The following is a 17,534-nucleotide window of genomic DNA, read 5'->3' on the forward strand; positions in this document are numbered from 1 at the left end:
TATACCGGAGCAAAGAATTTGAGATGTGATGCAAAAATTACCCTTGAAGCTGCATCTCTACAATGCTTTGACATATTTAGACCAAACTTGGTACATGTCATCACAAGCATGACCTGAGGCATTATACAGTGTTTCGGTGCAGCGCCACCTACTGGAGTGGAGATATGAAAAATTGTTATTTTGCTCATAACTTCTGATGAGTTTGACCAAAATTCATAAATTTGGTATGGGTCATCAGGACAATGCCCTGAAGGAGCCTGAGAAGTTTCGGACCAGCGCCACCTCGTGGTCAAAAGTTATAACAAAATTTACAAAAATGCTAATAACTTTTGTCTATATTAACCAATTGTAATGAAACTGGTCTCTGTAGATTCCTTGGGTTATGCTGAGAACATAGATATCAAATTTGCCATAGTCAGCTAAACGTCCTGTCCGCCATATTGTTTTTCTTTAAAAACCTACTTTTTCGAACTCCTCCTAGACCGTTACTCCGATTTTCACCAAAATTGAACCGTGTCATCTTCAGACCATGCCGACAAAAAGTTATGGATTTCAAGTCCATATGTCAAACCGTTTTTGTATACCAGAGCAAAGAATTTGAGGCATGATTCAAAAATGACTCTTGAAGCTGTATCTCTTCAGTGCTTTGACATATTGACACCAAACTTTGGAAGTGTCATTGTCACCTCACTCTGACCATACCACAACAATTTGGACACAGCGCCACCTATTGGTCGAAAGTTATGAACCAGTAAATCCTCATTTTTTATAATTTTTCAGCTCTTATGCCTAAAATGATCTTAATACGTCTTTAATTGTTCACTGTTGCAGTTGGTCTGATGCTCCCAGCCGTGTTGGCTGGTTTCTTGTGCCGTTTTTGTGCTTGGCCCCATAATTGCTGCTTGCAGCTATATTTAGGGGCCAAGCACCGAAGGTGCTTAGGCACCTATTGTTATTGTTGGCGTTCCGTACGCTTATTATTATTCTTCTTCCGTTTCTTCTTCCGCTCTTGAAGTCTATGGCAGCCCATAGAACCGCTTGCGGGAAAGTTGTGAAATTTGGCACACTGTTAGAGGACAGTCTGACCTTTGTCCATAGCAAATTTGGAGTCTCTAACTCAATCCCTCTAGCGCCACCAGCTGTCCAAAGTTGCACTTATGTTTATGTTAATAACTTTTGAACCATAAGGGCTAGAAACAAAATTCCTTTTTCCTCTGATTCCTTAGGTCAAGTCGAATCGATTGCACCCTATGACGTCATTTTCCGTCATGAAAATTTTTCCGCCATTTTGAATTTTCTGAAAAACCTACTTTTTCGAACTCCTCCTAGGCCGTTACTCCGATTTTCAAAAAAATGGAACCAGATCATCTTCAGACCATGCTGACAAAAAGTTATGGAATTCAAGTTGATTCCTCAAACCGCTTTCGAAAAATATGTGAACGAATTGTACGTAGTGCTTGCGAAAATAGACATAAGGCTGTATCTCCGCAACGCTTTATCGTATTCAGACCAAACTTGGTACATGTCATCATAAGCATGACCTGAGGCAACATGCATCATTTCGGCGCAGTGCCACCTAGTGGTGCGGAGATATGAAAAATGGATATTTTTGCTTATAACTTCTGATGGGTTTGTCAAAAAAACAAAAATTTGGACTCGTTGGATTCGGGGCATCATGCCGAGTCGAATGATATCCAATTTTTCCATATTGGCCGTTTTAGCTGTCGGCCATTTTGAATTTTGTGCTAAAATGCTGTATTTTACAAACGCATTAGCGTATCGTTATGAAACTCGGTATGGGTCATCAGAACAATGCCCTGAAGCAGCCTGAGAAGTTTCGGACCAGCGCCACCTTGTGGTCAAAAGTTATAACAAAATTTACAAAAATGCTAATAACTTTTGTCTATATTAACCAATTGTAATGAAACTGGTCTCAGTAGATTCCTTGGGTCATGCTGAGAACAAAGATATCAAATTTGCCATAGTCAGCTGAAATTCCTGTCCGCCATATTGTTTTACTTTAAAAACCTACTTTTTCGAACTCCTCCTAGACCGTTGCTCCGATTTTCACCAAAATTGAACCGTATCATCTTCAGACCATGCCGACAAAAAGTTATGGATTTCAAGTTGATAAGTCAAACCGTTTTCGTATACCAGAGCAAAACATTTGAGATATGATGCAAAAATGACTCTTGAAGCTGTATCTCTGCAATGTTTTATCATATTCAGACCAAACTTGGTACGTGTCATCACAAGCATGACCTGAGGCATCATACAGTGTTTCGGCGCAGCGCCACCTACTGGAGTGGAGATATGAATAATGGCTATTTTTGCTTATAACTTCTGATGGGTTTGACCAAAATTCATAAATTTGGTATGGTTCATCAGGACAATGCCCTGAAGGAGCCTGAGAAGTTTCGGACCAGCACCACCTTGTGGTCAAAAGTTATAACAAAATTTACAAGGCATGATGCAAAAATGACTCTTGACGCTGTATCTCTTCAGTGCTTTGACATATTGACACCAAACTTTGCAAGTGTTATTGTCACCTCACTCTGACCATACGACAACAATTTGGACACAGCGCCACCTATTGGTCGAAAGTGATGAAACAGTAAATCCTCATTTTTGATCATTTTTCAGCTCTTTTACCTAAAATGATCTTAATAGGTCTTTAATTGCTCACTGCTGCTGTTGGTCTGATGCTCACAGCCATGTTGGCTGGCTTCTTGTGCTGTTTTTGTGCTTGGCCCCGTAATTGCTGCTTGCAGCTATATTTATTATTCTTCTTCTTCCGCTCTTGAAGTCTATGGCAGCCCATAGAACCGCTTGCGGGAAAGTTATGAAATTTGGCACACAGTTAGAGGACAGTCTGCCCTTTGTCCATAGCAAATTTGGAGTCTGTTACTCAATCCATCTAGCGCCACCAGCTGTCCAAAGTTGCACTTATGTTTATGTTAATAACTTTTGAACCGTAAGGGCTAGAAACAAAATTCTTTTTTCCTCTGATTCCTTGGCTCTAGACAAATCGACTGTACCATATGACTGTACCATATGAGAATTTTCTGAAAAACGTACTTTTTCAAACTCCTCCTAGGCCGTTATTCAGATTTTCACGAAAATTGAATCAGACCATCTTCAGACCATGCTGACAAAAAGTTATGGAATTCAAGTCAATTCCTCAAACCGTTTTTGTAAAATAAGCGAACGAATTGTGCAGAGTGCTTGCGAAAATGGACATAAAGCTGTATCTCCGCAACGCTTTATCGTATTCAGACCAAACTTGGTACATGTCATCACAAGCATGACCAGAGGCATCATGAAGTGTTCCGGCGCAGTGCCACCTACTGATTCGGAGATATGAAAATTTGTCATTTTTACTTATAACTTCTGATGGTTTTGTCCAAAAATCATAAATTTGGTCTCGTTGGATTCGGGGAAACAAGCCGAGTCGAATGATATCCAATTTTCCCATATTGGCAATTTTGGCCGTCAGCCATTTTGAATATTGTGCTAAAATGCTGTATTTTACGAACGCATTAGCGTATCTTTACGAAACTCGGTATGGGTCATCAGGACAATGCCTTGAAGGAGCCTGAGAAGTTTCGGACCAGCGCCACCTTGTGGTCAAAAGTTATAACAAAATTTACAAAAATGCTAATAAATTTTGATTGTATTCACCAATTGTAATGAAACTGGTCTCAGTAGATTCCTTGGGTCATGCTGAGAACATAGATATCAAATTTGCCATAGTCAGCTAAACTTCCTGTCCGCCATATTGTTTTTCTTTAAAAACCTACTTTTTCGAACTCCTCCTAGACCGTTGCTCCGATTTTCACCAAAATTGAACCGTGTCATCTTCAGACCATGCCGACAAAACGTTATGGATTTCAAGTCGATACATCAAACCGTTTTCGTATACCAGAGTAATGAATTTGAGGCATGATGCAAAACAAACTCTTGAACCTGTATCTCCGCAATGCTTTATCATATTCAGACCAAACTTGGTATATCTCATCAAAATCATGACATGAGGCACCATGCAGCGTTTCAACGCAGGGCCACCTACTGGTGCGGAGATAAGAAAAATTGTTATTTTTGCTTATAACTTCAGATGGGTTTGTCCAAAAATCATAACTTTGGTCTCGTTGGATTCAGGGAGTCATGCCGAGTCAAATGATATCCAATTATCCCATTTCAACCATTTTGGCCGTCGTCCATTTTGAATTTTGTGCTAAAGTGCTGTATTTTATGAACGCATTCAAGTATCGTTACGAAACTCGGTATGGGTCATCAGAACAATGCCCTGAAGGAGCCTGAGAAGTTTCAGATCAGTGCCACCTTGTGGTCAAAAGTTATTATGAAATTTACAAAAATGTTAATAACGTTTGAATATATTTACCGATTGTAATGAAACTGGTCTCAGTAGATTCCTTGGGTGATGCCGAGAACACGGTTATCAAATTTGCTATAGTTGGCTGAACTTCCTGTCCACCATATAGTTTTTCTTTAAAAACATACTTTTTCGAACTCCTCCTAGACCGTTGCTCCGATTTTCACCAAAATCGAACCGTATCATTTTCAGACCTTGCAGACAAAAATTTTTGGATTTCAAGTCGATATGTCAAACCGTTTTCGTACACCTGAGCAACAAATCTGAAGCATGATGCAAAAATGACTCTTGAAGCTGTATCTCTGCAATGCTTTGACATATTGACACCAAACTTTGCGATTGTCATTGTCACCTCACTCTGACCATACCACATTAATTTGGTCACAGCGCTACCTATTGGTAGAAAGTGATGAGCCAGTAAATCCTCATTTTTGATCATTTTTCAGCTCTTTTAGCTAAAATGATCTTAATAGGTCTTTAATTGCTCACTGCTGCAGTTAGCCTGATGCTCCCAGTCGTGTTGGCTTGCTTCTTGTGCCGTTTTTGTGCTTGGCCCCGTAATTGCTGCTTGCAGCTATATTTTCTTCTTCTTCTTCTTCTTCTTCTTCTTCTTCCGCTCTTGAAGTCTATGGCAACCCATAGAACCGCTTGCGGGAAAGTTGTGAAATTTGGCACACAGTTAGAGGACAGTCTGACCTTTGTCCACAGCAAATTTGGAGTCTCTATCTCAATCCCTCTAGCGCCACCAGCTGTCCAAAGTTGCACTTATGTTTATGTTAATAACTTTTGAACCATAAGGGCTAGAAACAAAATTCTTTTTTTCCTCTGATTCCTTGGGTCAAGACGAATCGATCGCACCCTATGAAGTCATTTTCCGTCATGAAAATTTTTCCGCCATTTTGAATTTTCTGAAAAACTTACTTTTTCGAACTCCTCCTAGGCCGTTACTCCGATTTTCATGAAAATTGAATCAGATCATCTTCAGACCATGCTGACAAAAAATTTATGGAATTCAAGTTGATTCCTCAAACCGTTTTCGAAAAACTCACGAACGAATTGTACGTACTGCTTGCGAAAACAGAAGTAAGGCTGTATCTCTGCAACGCTTTATCTTATTCAGACCAAACTTGGTACATGTCATCACAAGCATGACCTGAGGTACCATGCAGTGTTTCGGCGCAGCGCCACCTACTGGTGCGGAGATATGAAAAATGGGTATTTTTGCTTATAACTTCTGATGGGTTTGTCCAAAAATCATAAATTTGGTCTCGTTGGATTCGGGGAATCATGCCGAGTCGAATGATATCCAATTTTCCCATATCGACCATTTTGGCCGTCGGCCATTTTGAATTTTGTGCTAAAATGCTGTATTTTACGAACGCATTAACGTATCTTTACAAAACTTGGTATGGGTCATCAGCACAATGCCCTGAAGGAGCCTGAGAAGTTTCGGCACAGCGCCGCCTTGTGGTCAAAAGTTATAACAAAATATACAAAAATGTTAATAACTTTTGACTGTATTCACCAATTGTAATGAAACTGGTCTCAGTAGATTTCTTGGGTCATGCTGGGAACATAGATATCAAATTTGCCATAGTCAGCTGAACTTCCTGTCTGCCATATTGTTTTTCTTTAAAAACCTACTTTTTCGAACTCCTCCTAGACCGTTGCTCCGATTTTCACCAAAATTGAACCGTGTCATCGTCAGACCATGCCGACAAAAAGTTATGGATTTCAAGCTGATATGTCAAACCGTTTTCGTATACCAGAGCAAAGAATTTGAGGCATGATGCAAAAACGACTCTTGAAGCTGTATCTCTTCAGTGCTTTGACATATTCAGACCAAACTTGGTATGTGTCTTCACAAGCATGACCTGAGGCAGCATACTCTGTTTCGGCACAGCGCCACCTACTGGAGTGGAGATATTAAAAATGCCATTTTTGCTTATAACTTCTGATGGGTTTGACCAAAATTCATAAATTTGGTATGGGTCATCAGGACAATGCACTGAAGGAGCCTGAGAAGTTTCGGACCAGCGCCACCTTGTGGTCAAAAGATATAACAAAATTGACAAAAATGCTAATAACTTTTTTTCTAATTGCTCACTACTGCTGTTGGTCTGATGCTCCCAGCCATGTTGGCTTGCTTCTTGTGCCATTTTTGTGCTTGGCCCCGTAATTGCTGCTTGCAGCTATATTTAGGGGCCAAGCACCGAAGGTGCGGAGGCACCTATTGTTATTGTTGGCGTTCTTTTTTTTTTATTTATTTTTTTCTTCTTCTTCTTCTTCTTCTTCTTCTTCTTCTTCTTCTTCCGCTCTTGAAGTCTATGGCAGCCCATAGAACTGCTTGCGGGAAAGTTGTGAAATTTGGCACACAGTCAGAGGACAGTCTGACCTTTGTCCATAGCAAATTTGGAGTCTCTAACTCAATCCCTCTAGCGCCACCAGCTGTCCAAAGTTGCACTTATGTTTATGTTAATAACTTTTGAACCATAAGGGCTAGAAACACAATTCTTTTTTTCCTCTTATTCCTTGGCTCAAGACGAATCGAACGCACCATATGAATTATTATTCTTCTTCTTCCACTCTTGAAGTCTATGGCAGCCCATAGAACCGCTTGCGGGAAAGTTATGAAATTTGGCACACAGTTAGAGGACAGTCTGCCCTTTCTCCATAGCAAATTTGGAGTCTGTAACTCAATCCGTCTAGCGCCACCAGCTGTCTGAAGTTGCACTTATGTTTATGTTAATAACTTTTGAACCGTAAGGGCTAGAAACAAAATTCTTTTTTTCCTCTGATTCCTTGGCTCAAGACAAATAGACTGTACCATATGACGTCATTTTCCGTCATGAAAATTTTCCCGCCATTTTGAATTTTCTGAAAAACATACTTTTTCGAACTCCTCCTAGGCCGTTACTCCGATTTTCACGAAAATTGAATCAGACCATCTTCAGACCATGCTGACAAAAAGTTATGGAATTCAAGTCAATTCCTCAAACCGTTTTCGTAAAATAAGCGAACGAATTGTGCAGAGTGCTTGCGAAAATGGACATAAAGCTGTATCTCCGCAACGCTTTATCGTATTCAGACCAAACTTGGTACATGTCATCACAAGCATGACCAGAGGCATCATGCAGTGTTCCGGCGCAGTGCCACCTACTGGTGCGGAGATATGAAAAATTGTCATTTTTACTTATAACTTCTGATGGTTTTGTCCAAAAATCATAAATTTTTTATTTTTTGTATTGGCAATTTTGGCCGTCAGCCATTTTGAATATTGTGCTAAAATGCTGTATTTTACGAACGCATTAGCGTATCATTATGAAACTCGGTATGGGTCATCAGGACAATGCCCTGAAGGAGCCTGAGAAGTTTCGGACCAACGCCACCTTGTGGTCAAAAGTTATAACAAAATTTACAAAAATGCTAATAAATTTTGACTATATTAACCAATTGTAATGAAACTGGTCTCAGTAGATTCCTTGGGTCATGTTGAGAACATAGATATCAAATTTGCTATAGTCGGTTGAACTTCCTGTCCGCTATATTGTTTTTCTTTAAAAACCTACTTTTTCGACCGTTGTTCTGATTTTCACCAAAATCGAGCCATATCATCATCAGACGATTCCGAAAAAAATTTATGGATTTCAAGTTGATACGTCAAACTGTTTTCGTATAACGGAGCAATGAATTTGAGGCATGATGCAAAACACATTCTTGAAGCTGTATCTCTCCACTGCTTTATCGTATTCAGACCAAACTTGGTACATGTCATCACAAGCATGACCTGAGGCACCATGCAGTGTTTCAGTACAGCGCCTCCTACTGGAGAGGAGATATGAAAAATGAATATTTTTGGTTATAACTTCTGATGGGTTTCACCAAAAATCATAAATTTGGTCTTGATAGATTCTGGGCATCATGTTGAGTCGAATGATATCCAATTTTCCCATATCGGCCATTTTGGCCGTCAGCCATTTTGAATTTTGTGCTAAAATGCTGTATTTTACGAACGCATTAGCGTATCTTTACAAAACTCAGTATGTGTCATCAAGACAATGCCCTGAAGGAGCCTGAGAAGTTTTGAACCAGCGCCACCTTGTGGTCAAAAGTTATAACAAAATTTAAGAAAATGCTAATAACTTTTGACTATTTTAACTCATTGTAATGAAACTGGTCTCAGTTGATTCCGTGGGTGATGCTGAGAACACAGGTATCAAATTTGCCATAGTCGGCTGAAATTCCTGTCTGCCATATTGTTTTACTTTAAAAACCTACTTTTTCAAACTCCTCCTAGACCGTTGCTCCGATTTTCACCAAAATCGAACCGTATCGTCTTCAGACCATGCCGACAAAAAGTTATGGATTTCAAGTTGAAAAGTCAAACCTTTTTCGTATACCGGAGCAACGAATTTGAGGCATGATGGAAAACACACTCTTGACGCTGTATCTCTGCAATGCTTTGACATATTGACACCAAACTTTGCAAGTGTCATTGTCACCTCACTCTGACCATACCACATTAATTTGGTCACAGTGCCACCTATTGGTCGAAAGTGATGAACCAGTAAATCCTCATTTTTGATCATTTTTCAGCTCTTTTGCCTTAAATGATCTTAATAGGTCTTTAATTGCTCACGGTTGCATTTGGTCTGATGCTCACAGACATGTTGGCTGGCTTCTTGTGCCATTTTTGTGCTTGGCCCCGTAATTGCTGCTTGCAGCTATATTTAGGGGCCAAGCACCGAAGGTGCTTAGGCACCTATTGTTATTGTTGGCGTTCCGTACGCTTATTATTATTCTTCCGCTTCTTCTTCCGCTCTTGAAGTCTATGGCAGCCCATAGAACCGCTTGCGGGAAAGTTGTGAAATTTGGCACACAGTTAGAGGACAGTCTGACCTTTGTCCATAGCAAATTTGGAGTCTCTAACTCAATCCCTCTAGCGCCATCAGCTGTCCAAAGTTGCACTTATGTTTATGTTAATAACTTTTGAACCATAAGGGCTAGAAACAAAATTCTTTTTTCCTCTGATTCCTTGGGTCAAGACGAATCGATTGCACCATATGACGTCATTTTCCGTCATGAAAATTTTTCCGCCATTTTGAATTTTCTGAAAAACGTACTTTTTCGAACTCCTCCTAGGCCGTTACTCCAATTTTCACGAAAATTGAACCAGATCATCTTCAGACCATGCCGACAAAATGTTATGGAATTCAAGTTGATTTCTCAAACCGTTTTCGAAAAACACGCAAACGAATTGTACGTAGTGCTTGCGAAAATAGACATAAGGCTGTATCTCCGCAACGCTTTATCGTATTCAGACCAAACTTGGTAACTGTCATCACAAGCATGACCTGAGGCAACATGCAGCGTTTCGGCGCAGCGCCACCTAGTGGTGCGGAGATATGAAAAATGGCTATTTTTACTTATAACTTCTGATGGGTTTGGCCAAAAATCATGAATTTGGTCTCGTTGGATTCGGGGAATCATGCCGAGTCGAATGATATCCAATTTTCCCATATTGGACATTTTGGCCGTCGGCCATTTTAAATTTGGTGCTAAAATGCTGTATTTTACGAACGCATTAGCGTATCGTTATGAAACTCGGTATGGGTCATCAGCACAATGCCCTGAAGGAGCATACCAAGTTTAGGACCAGCGCCACCTTGTGGTCAAAAGTTATAACAAAATTTACAAAAATGCTAATAACTGTTGACTATATTAACCGATTGTAATGAAACTGTTTTCAGTAGATTCCTTGGGTCATGCTGAGAACATAGATATCAAACTTTCCATAGTCAGCTTAACTTCCTGTCCGCCATATTGTTTTTCTTTAAAAACCTACTTTTTCGAACTCCTCCTAGACCGTTGCTCCGATTTTCACCAAAATCGAACCGTATCATCTTCAGACCATGCTGACAAAAAGTTATGGATTTCAAGTCGATAAGTCAAACCGTTTTCGTATACCAGAGCAACGAATTTGAGGCATGATGCAAAAATGACTCTTGAAGCTGTATCTCTGCAATGCTTTATCATATTCAGACCAAACTTGGTATGTGTCATCACAAGCATGACCTGAGGCATCATACAATGTTTCAGCACAGCGCCACCTACTGGAGTGGAGATATGAAAAATGGCTGTTTTTGGTTATAACTTCTGATGGGTTTGACCAAAATTCATAAATTTGGTATGGTTCATCAGGACAATGCCCTGAAGGAGCCTGAGAAGTTTCGGACCAGCACCACCTTGTGGTCAAAAGTTATAACAAAATTGACAAAAATGCTAATAACTTTTGATAATATCTACCGATTGTAATGAAACTGGTCTCAATAGATTCCTTGGGTCATGCTGAGAACATAGATATCAAATTTGCCATATTCAGCTGAACTTCCTGTCCGCCATATTGTTTTTCTTTAAAAACCTACTTTTTCAAACTCCTCCTAGACCTTTGCTCCGATTTTCACCAAAATTGAACCGTATCATCTTCAGACCATGCCGACAAAAAGTTATGGATTTCAAGTTGATAAGTCAAACCGTTTTCGTATACCGGAGCAAAGAATTTGAGAGATGATGCAAAAATTACTCTTGAAGCTGTATCTCTACAATGCTTTGACATATTCAGACCAAACTTGGTACGTGTCATCACAAGCATGACCTGAGGCATCATACAGTGTTTCGGCGCAGTGCCACCTACTGGAGTGGAGATATGAAAAATGGCTATTTTTGCTTATAACTTCTGATGGGTTTGACCAAAATTCATTAATTTGGTATGGGTCATCAGGACAATGCCCTGAAGCAGCCTGAGAAGTTTCGGACCAGCGCCACCTCGTGCTCAAAAGTTATAACAAACTTGACAAAAATGCTAATAACTTTTTTTTCTAATTGCTCACTGCTGCTGTTGGTCTGATGCTCACGGCCATGTTGGCTGGCTTCTTGTGCCGTTTTTGTGCTTGGCCCCGTAATTGCTGCTTGCAGCTATATTTCTACTTATTATTGTCTGATGGATTTGTATCATTATTAATAATGCTTTTATACTGCAGATTATTTTATTCTAGTATTACTATTATTTATGTTGTTACCTATAGTTATTGCCGGGACCTGAGTACGAAATTTTGTTCCTTTCATGTACCGCATGTTTTGGAATGACAATAAACTACTACTACTACTACTACTACTACTACTACTACTACTACTAAAAGTTGATTCAGTCTCCATTATCTGCTGTCATCTTTGTGTTTTATCAGCCCTGCTGAAGTGCAGAATGCATTAGCTTTGACTCAGCAAACCTCACTGATGTTTCACATGCTTGAGGCTCATACACACTTACAACACACAGACCAGAATGTTCAAACTCTCATCTGTTGATGGTGAATTTAAGGGTCAGTCTGAGTCTAATTTTAAATTCTGCTTTGATTTATAACTGCTGCTCTGAGAAATCTTACCTAAACCTGGTAGCACTGGACAGGACAGATGTGCAGTGGAACAGTATGGTTAATGTCAGCATTCACCAACTCATTTTACTTCTGTAATATTACATATTTCCAAGCACAACAGGATATTCAGTGAATACAAATGGACAAAACTTGACTTATCCATTAGATGTTAATTGCATTGTGAAAAGAGACACAGATAACAGAATAGCATCAGCCAAACATTAACCAATATACTGTACTAGACATGGGAAGATCAGATCATTTTACTTACTTGGATCTTTGAATCTCATTCAGCAAAATGAACATCTTTATTAAAGATGTTCATGCTGCCATTCTAGATTGAAGAAGAACAGGATACAGGAGAAGGAAGTTCAACATTTTATTTCTAAATATAATCTAAAGTAATTTTTGCTTATTAGTGAGGTTGAATTAGATCATTGATTGTCAGCAGCAAAGACATTGTTTAATAAATTGAGATTAAATACATAAAGTATATTTGTGTATTTGTGTAAAGTATATTTTTGTTTTTATTCATTTTGAGGAATACTGAATGTTTTTTGTGCAAGTGAGATGAATAAATGCATGTTCACATTTAGTCTAGAACTACAATAACCATCATGTTTACACACAACACCTCTGCACTATCAGTCAATAAATGTGAAAAAGTAACTTGTTACTAATTAGAAAAAGTAACTTAGATATTTAGTTGTAAATTGAAAAAGTAATGTGTTACTTTTCACTAGTTATAAGAAAAAGTAAGCTGATTACGTAACTCAAGTTACTTGTAAGACGTTACATCCAACACTTAATACTGTAAGTGCAGCCATAAGAGACTTCTTTCAAAAATATTTTTAAAAATCTTAATTATTCCAAACTTATGACCATTAGGAGAAACATCTAAGAAGTTGATAATTGCATGAAACTCCAATTAAGTGAGTTTTTAGGAATATCTTTTTAGGATTATTTCCTCTGGAAACAAATGGGCTCTTACACATTCTTTGACACTGTGGATATTAATATATGCAGTTATTTCCAGACTAATGTGAGTGTATTATGAAAGGACTGTATTTTCTCAGTAAGTCACTATACTTTATTATTCAGGGCTCACTTTTATCTGACATCTCGTTGTATCTTAATTTCTTCTTTAATAGGTGTGACTTTACCCCACTCCCTTGCTCCTGACCCTGACCTTGTGACCCTAGGCTACTAGGACATCGTGATTGAGGAGACCACCATGAGTCAGGAGGGGCAGGATGACCCCCTCCACACAGGCACCCCACCTCCAGATATACCCCCATCACCTGAGGGAGAAGAGGATGCTGACAGCTCTAAGGCTAAACATTTGGAGCCCTGTAATGGACCAAAGACAGAGGAGGAGCAACAAGGAGAAGCAGAAAACAGAGAAACAGAGAACATCAGAAATACACAGTCCAGTGCAAAGGAGGATGAGAAGGTGACATTAGAAGAGGATGGTAGAAATGATGAGATTGAGGCCAGTTGCATGGATCCTGTAACAGAAAACGGTAACGGGAATATCTGTAAAGGTGAAGACACACAGTCGCAGCTGCCTCAGAGCCCAGAAAAGGACTCAACTAAGCCCCTGTGCTCTCTGAGGTTAGTAAAATAAGAATTAATTTTACATGCACTGTAAGTCAGACTGAAGCAATAATTCATCTTTAAAAAAAAATCTAATGTCACTTTAGTCCAACTGAAATTGTGCTGGTCTGATTTGTGCACATGCTTCGAAAGACAGAGGTGATGCATGTACATGTACACTACCATTCAAAATTTTGTTCAGCAAGGAAGCATTAAATTTATCAAAAGTGACAGTAAATGCTTATGTATTTTTTAAAAAGTTTCAGTATTAACGTTCTGTTCAACTGAGAATCCTGAAAATTGTGGATCATGGTTTCCACAAAAATGTTAAGCAGCACAGCTGTTTTCATCATTGTGTCTTTTGAGCAGCATATTAGAATGATTTCTGAAGGATCATGTGACACTGAAGACTAGAGTAATGATGCTGTAAATTCAGCTTTGCATCACAGTAATAAATTACATTTGAAAAGATATTAAAATAGAAAACATTTAAATTTTAAATTGTAATAATAGCTCACAATACTTGGACTTGTATACTTGGACAGACAGATGAAGAATGTAGCTTAATTATAACTGCACTGGTAAACATTCTTAAAGGTTTATTCACCCAAAAATTCACTCACTCTCATGTTGTTCCAAACCTTCGGAATGCAAATTAAACCATTTTTTTATGAAATCTGAGGGTTTCTGAACCATAAATAGGCAGCAATGTCATTGCACCTTTTGAGATCCAGAAAGGCACTAAAGACTTCGTTAAAATAGTCCACATGACTACAGTGGTGCAACCTTAATGTTATAAAGCGAAGAGAATATTTTTTGTGCGCAAAAACAAAACAAAAATAATGACTTTAATTTATTTTCTTCTGTCAGTCTCCTACACTGCTGATGTAGTGAACACAGTGCAGTGCTTCCGTGTTCTACATGAGAACGCTGACTCATTATTGGCCAGCTCCTGTGTCAGCATCACACGCAAGCGTTGTGCTGCAGCGTCAGCCAATACTGAGCTGGCGTTCGGACGTAAACATGGAAGCGCTGCACTGCGCCCACTACATCAGCAGCATAGGAGACTGACAGGGAAGAGACAGGGAACATTCAGGTCGTACCACTGTAGTCACATAGACTATTTTAACAATGTCTTTAATGCCTCTCAAGGACCTCAGAAGGTGCAATGACTTTGCTACCTATGTGTGGTTTAGAAACCCTCGGATTTCATCAAAAATATCTTAAATTGTGCTCCGAAGGTGAACGAAGGTCTTACGAGTTTGGGACGACATGAGGGTGAGTACATAATGACAGAAATTTCATTTTTGGGTGAACTAACTCTTTAATAATACATACAGTATCAGCATTTGAATCAACATTTACGGTCAAAAGTAAGGTTGCATGCAGTTTAGAATAGAATTGAGAATACCCTTTTCAATTTCAGCCTCTGTGAAGTTCTTTGAATTGCAATTTAGTAAATTTCTTTTCCTGACACTCCCAATTCTAATTTCATTTCAACTTCCTGTGTGATGTGCCTATCAAACAAAAGTGCTAAACAAATAAAATTGACTTTCTAAACACATTCTAATGATTTTCCAATAAAATAATCTGGCTGGCTGTTAAACAAACACCAAAATGACCATTAAAATCCCATGAAACACAAGACATGCATCTTTTTACAATACCAGGCTTGTCATGTCGTACGAAATGTTTTGAATAGTAAACACGTGTATTACAGAGTTTAGCTGTGTGATTTCAGACTTCAAAAATAATGAGGCACGCATGTTACAATGAGGGTGGGGTATATTTTTGGCACCATATGTGGCAGGGGAGCTGTCCTGAATGATGCTCCCCTCTGCAGGGACTCCTTCACTGCAGTCGTGATGAAGAACTGTGACAGCAGCCTGACTAAAGATAGGAACACGCACTGCGCATGCCGGCCAGGCTAAGAGCCTTTGTATACAGTCTGAAGCCAGACCTCTGTAGCCAGGTGTGTCTGTGTGACTTGATTTTTACCACTGGGTTTAAGAATGTATTAACCGGCATCTTTGTCACTGCAGGTTTGAGAACGGGACCGAAGATGACAGCGAAGGGCAGGAGGATGAGGAGATCCTGGAAGAGTCTTCAGTGCAGGGGAACCTAGATGCCTTCAGTTCCACATTTGAGCTCTCCGTAGAGGAAGCGGATGTTGAGGTAGAGGACGAAGAAGAAAAAGAGGAAAGTGATACTCGAAATCAGGACAGTTTCAGCTCTACGTTTGAGAGCATTGTTGAGAAGGTCGCCAAGACCACGGCTCTGGAAGAGGAGGTGGAGGATGACGGAGAGGAAGAGTATGACAGGATGAAAGAGAGCCAGGATGGTTTCAGCTCTACATTCGAGCGCATCGTCGAGTCAGAGCTTCTGAGAGGCGGAACTTGCTACAGCAGTTTGGATTCTCTGGACGTGCTGTCGCTCACCGACGAGACGGACAGCTGTGTCAGCTTCGAGGCACCACTCACCCCTCTCATACAGCAGAGGGCCCTAATGGGCCCTGAACCTCCAGATCTGGAGCTGGAGACTGTGCAGGAAGGGGCTGAGGGTGAGGCAGAGCTGGGCACAGAGATGGCAAGGGATGAAGCCAGCTCTGCAAGTCCACTACGGACCACTATACCAGGAAGCAGGTCGGAAAATGTCTTGAGCCAGCCGGCACAATGGAGCATCCCTAATGGATTCCATATTGAGTTACCTGGAAATCGAGAGAGTGGAGCAACAATGCCAAACTCTATCAGGTAAGGATGCAACTAAATCTCCTGCTTGGTCTGCCTAGAAGATGGCACGCAGCACTAGTTAATAACCTGGTCTCAAACTAGTGAGCAACAAGTTTCATGCACTTTTTTTTTTCCAACACAGACAATGGCTTATCTGGATCCACAGATCCACAGTCAATGATTGTTTGCTAATTGTTACTCTCTGATGAGGCATATGTACCATCAGAACTGCATAGAAATGAGCAACCTAGTCTCAATGGAAAATTGTGCATCTACCTACTGTTCACTTCATTTTCCAGATGAAATGAACACTGTGGTAGTAAAACAAGCGCTTGGGAACGAGTCCTACGAAATACAGTTTATTATAAAAGAGCTTAAAGACTTAGAAGAAAGCAAAAAATGGCATAGTTGCAATAAATGCAATTTTATCTCACGTTTTCCTATGTTAACTATCAGTTAGTGTTTAGTGTAGAGTTAGTGTAGGCAGTACGTTGTTTTCAAACACAATAGAGCATAATTTTTTTTGGCAGCACTCACCATATTTAATTTACAAACTGCCGAGATACGTACACCAACCAACATAAAATATTGACACTTCACACCAGATTCATCTGTTTCAGATAAAACTTTAGAAAGTGTGGTGAAACTGGCAAGCAGCATCGTAATATCATTTTGCAGAAATGTCATCATAGGCACATTTTTCCAATGAGCAATTTAGAAGGTGAGCCTATCATGTCTGTTTTGAAATGAGTATCACACTGCGACCTAGCTGACTGGAAACTTCTTTATATTTCACGGATCTGAGCCAGTATCCAAGAGGAAATATTTCTACTTCTGGGAGCCAGTGAAGGATTGTCTAATATAGCGGCCGTCTCTCTCTCTCCCACTCTCTCTGAATCCATCTGGACTGTACGCAGCAGCAGATGTTGTCGTTTTTTTTCCTCCTAAGTTTTAAATGACTAGCAGCTTCCTGTCCCCCAGTCTCTCTGAATGAGGCATTGTTTTTAGGGAGTGACATCATCGCCTTTGGCTTTCCTCTTTCACGATGGGAGCCTTGCTCTAGTTTTCAGTCACACTGTGCTTTATCCAAGTGCCGCTTGGCAACATCTCCATTCGTGCCTTTCTGTATCAATGCAGTTGGTTTTTGTTCACTGACAGGGTCAAAGCTACATTTGATGATACTTTCATGTCCAGTTGAACTCCATATTGCATTCCATTCATTAAAACTCTCTTAACTCCCTCTCTTAGCATTAGAGGTTAACTTTATTAGCATGTGGTCTACCAGAAGCTGGTAACGCTACACTAGGCCCATGTGTTCTTCATTATCAGTTCTTTGGAGTTGCATAGTGGTTAATGTGGTTGATAAACTCATCACAAAGAATG

At 39.8% G+C, this 17,534-nt stretch overlaps 1 protein-coding gene across 1 annotated transcript in view; it reads left to right on the plus strand.

The window, feature by feature from the left end:
• Positions 1–13,060: 13,060 nt before the first annotated feature.
• The window catches only part of psd2 (pleckstrin and Sec7 domain containing 2), a 355,353-nt gene continuing 350,879 nt past the window's right edge, over positions 13,061–17,534 (plus strand). The window contains exons 1-2 of the mRNA XM_067390730.1: positions 13,061–13,440; positions 15,465–16,172. Of these exons, the coding sequence (XP_067246831.1) occupies positions 13,061–13,440; positions 15,465–16,172 (1,088 nt within the window). The remainder of the gene's footprint in view (positions 13,441–15,464; positions 16,173–17,534) is intronic.

This window comes from Chanodichthys erythropterus, chromosome 1, assembly GCF_024489055.1.
Source record: "Chanodichthys erythropterus isolate Z2021 chromosome 1, ASM2448905v1, whole genome shotgun sequence".
Classification (NCBI taxonomy): Eukaryota; Metazoa; Chordata; class Actinopteri; order Cypriniformes; family Xenocyprididae; genus Chanodichthys; species Chanodichthys erythropterus.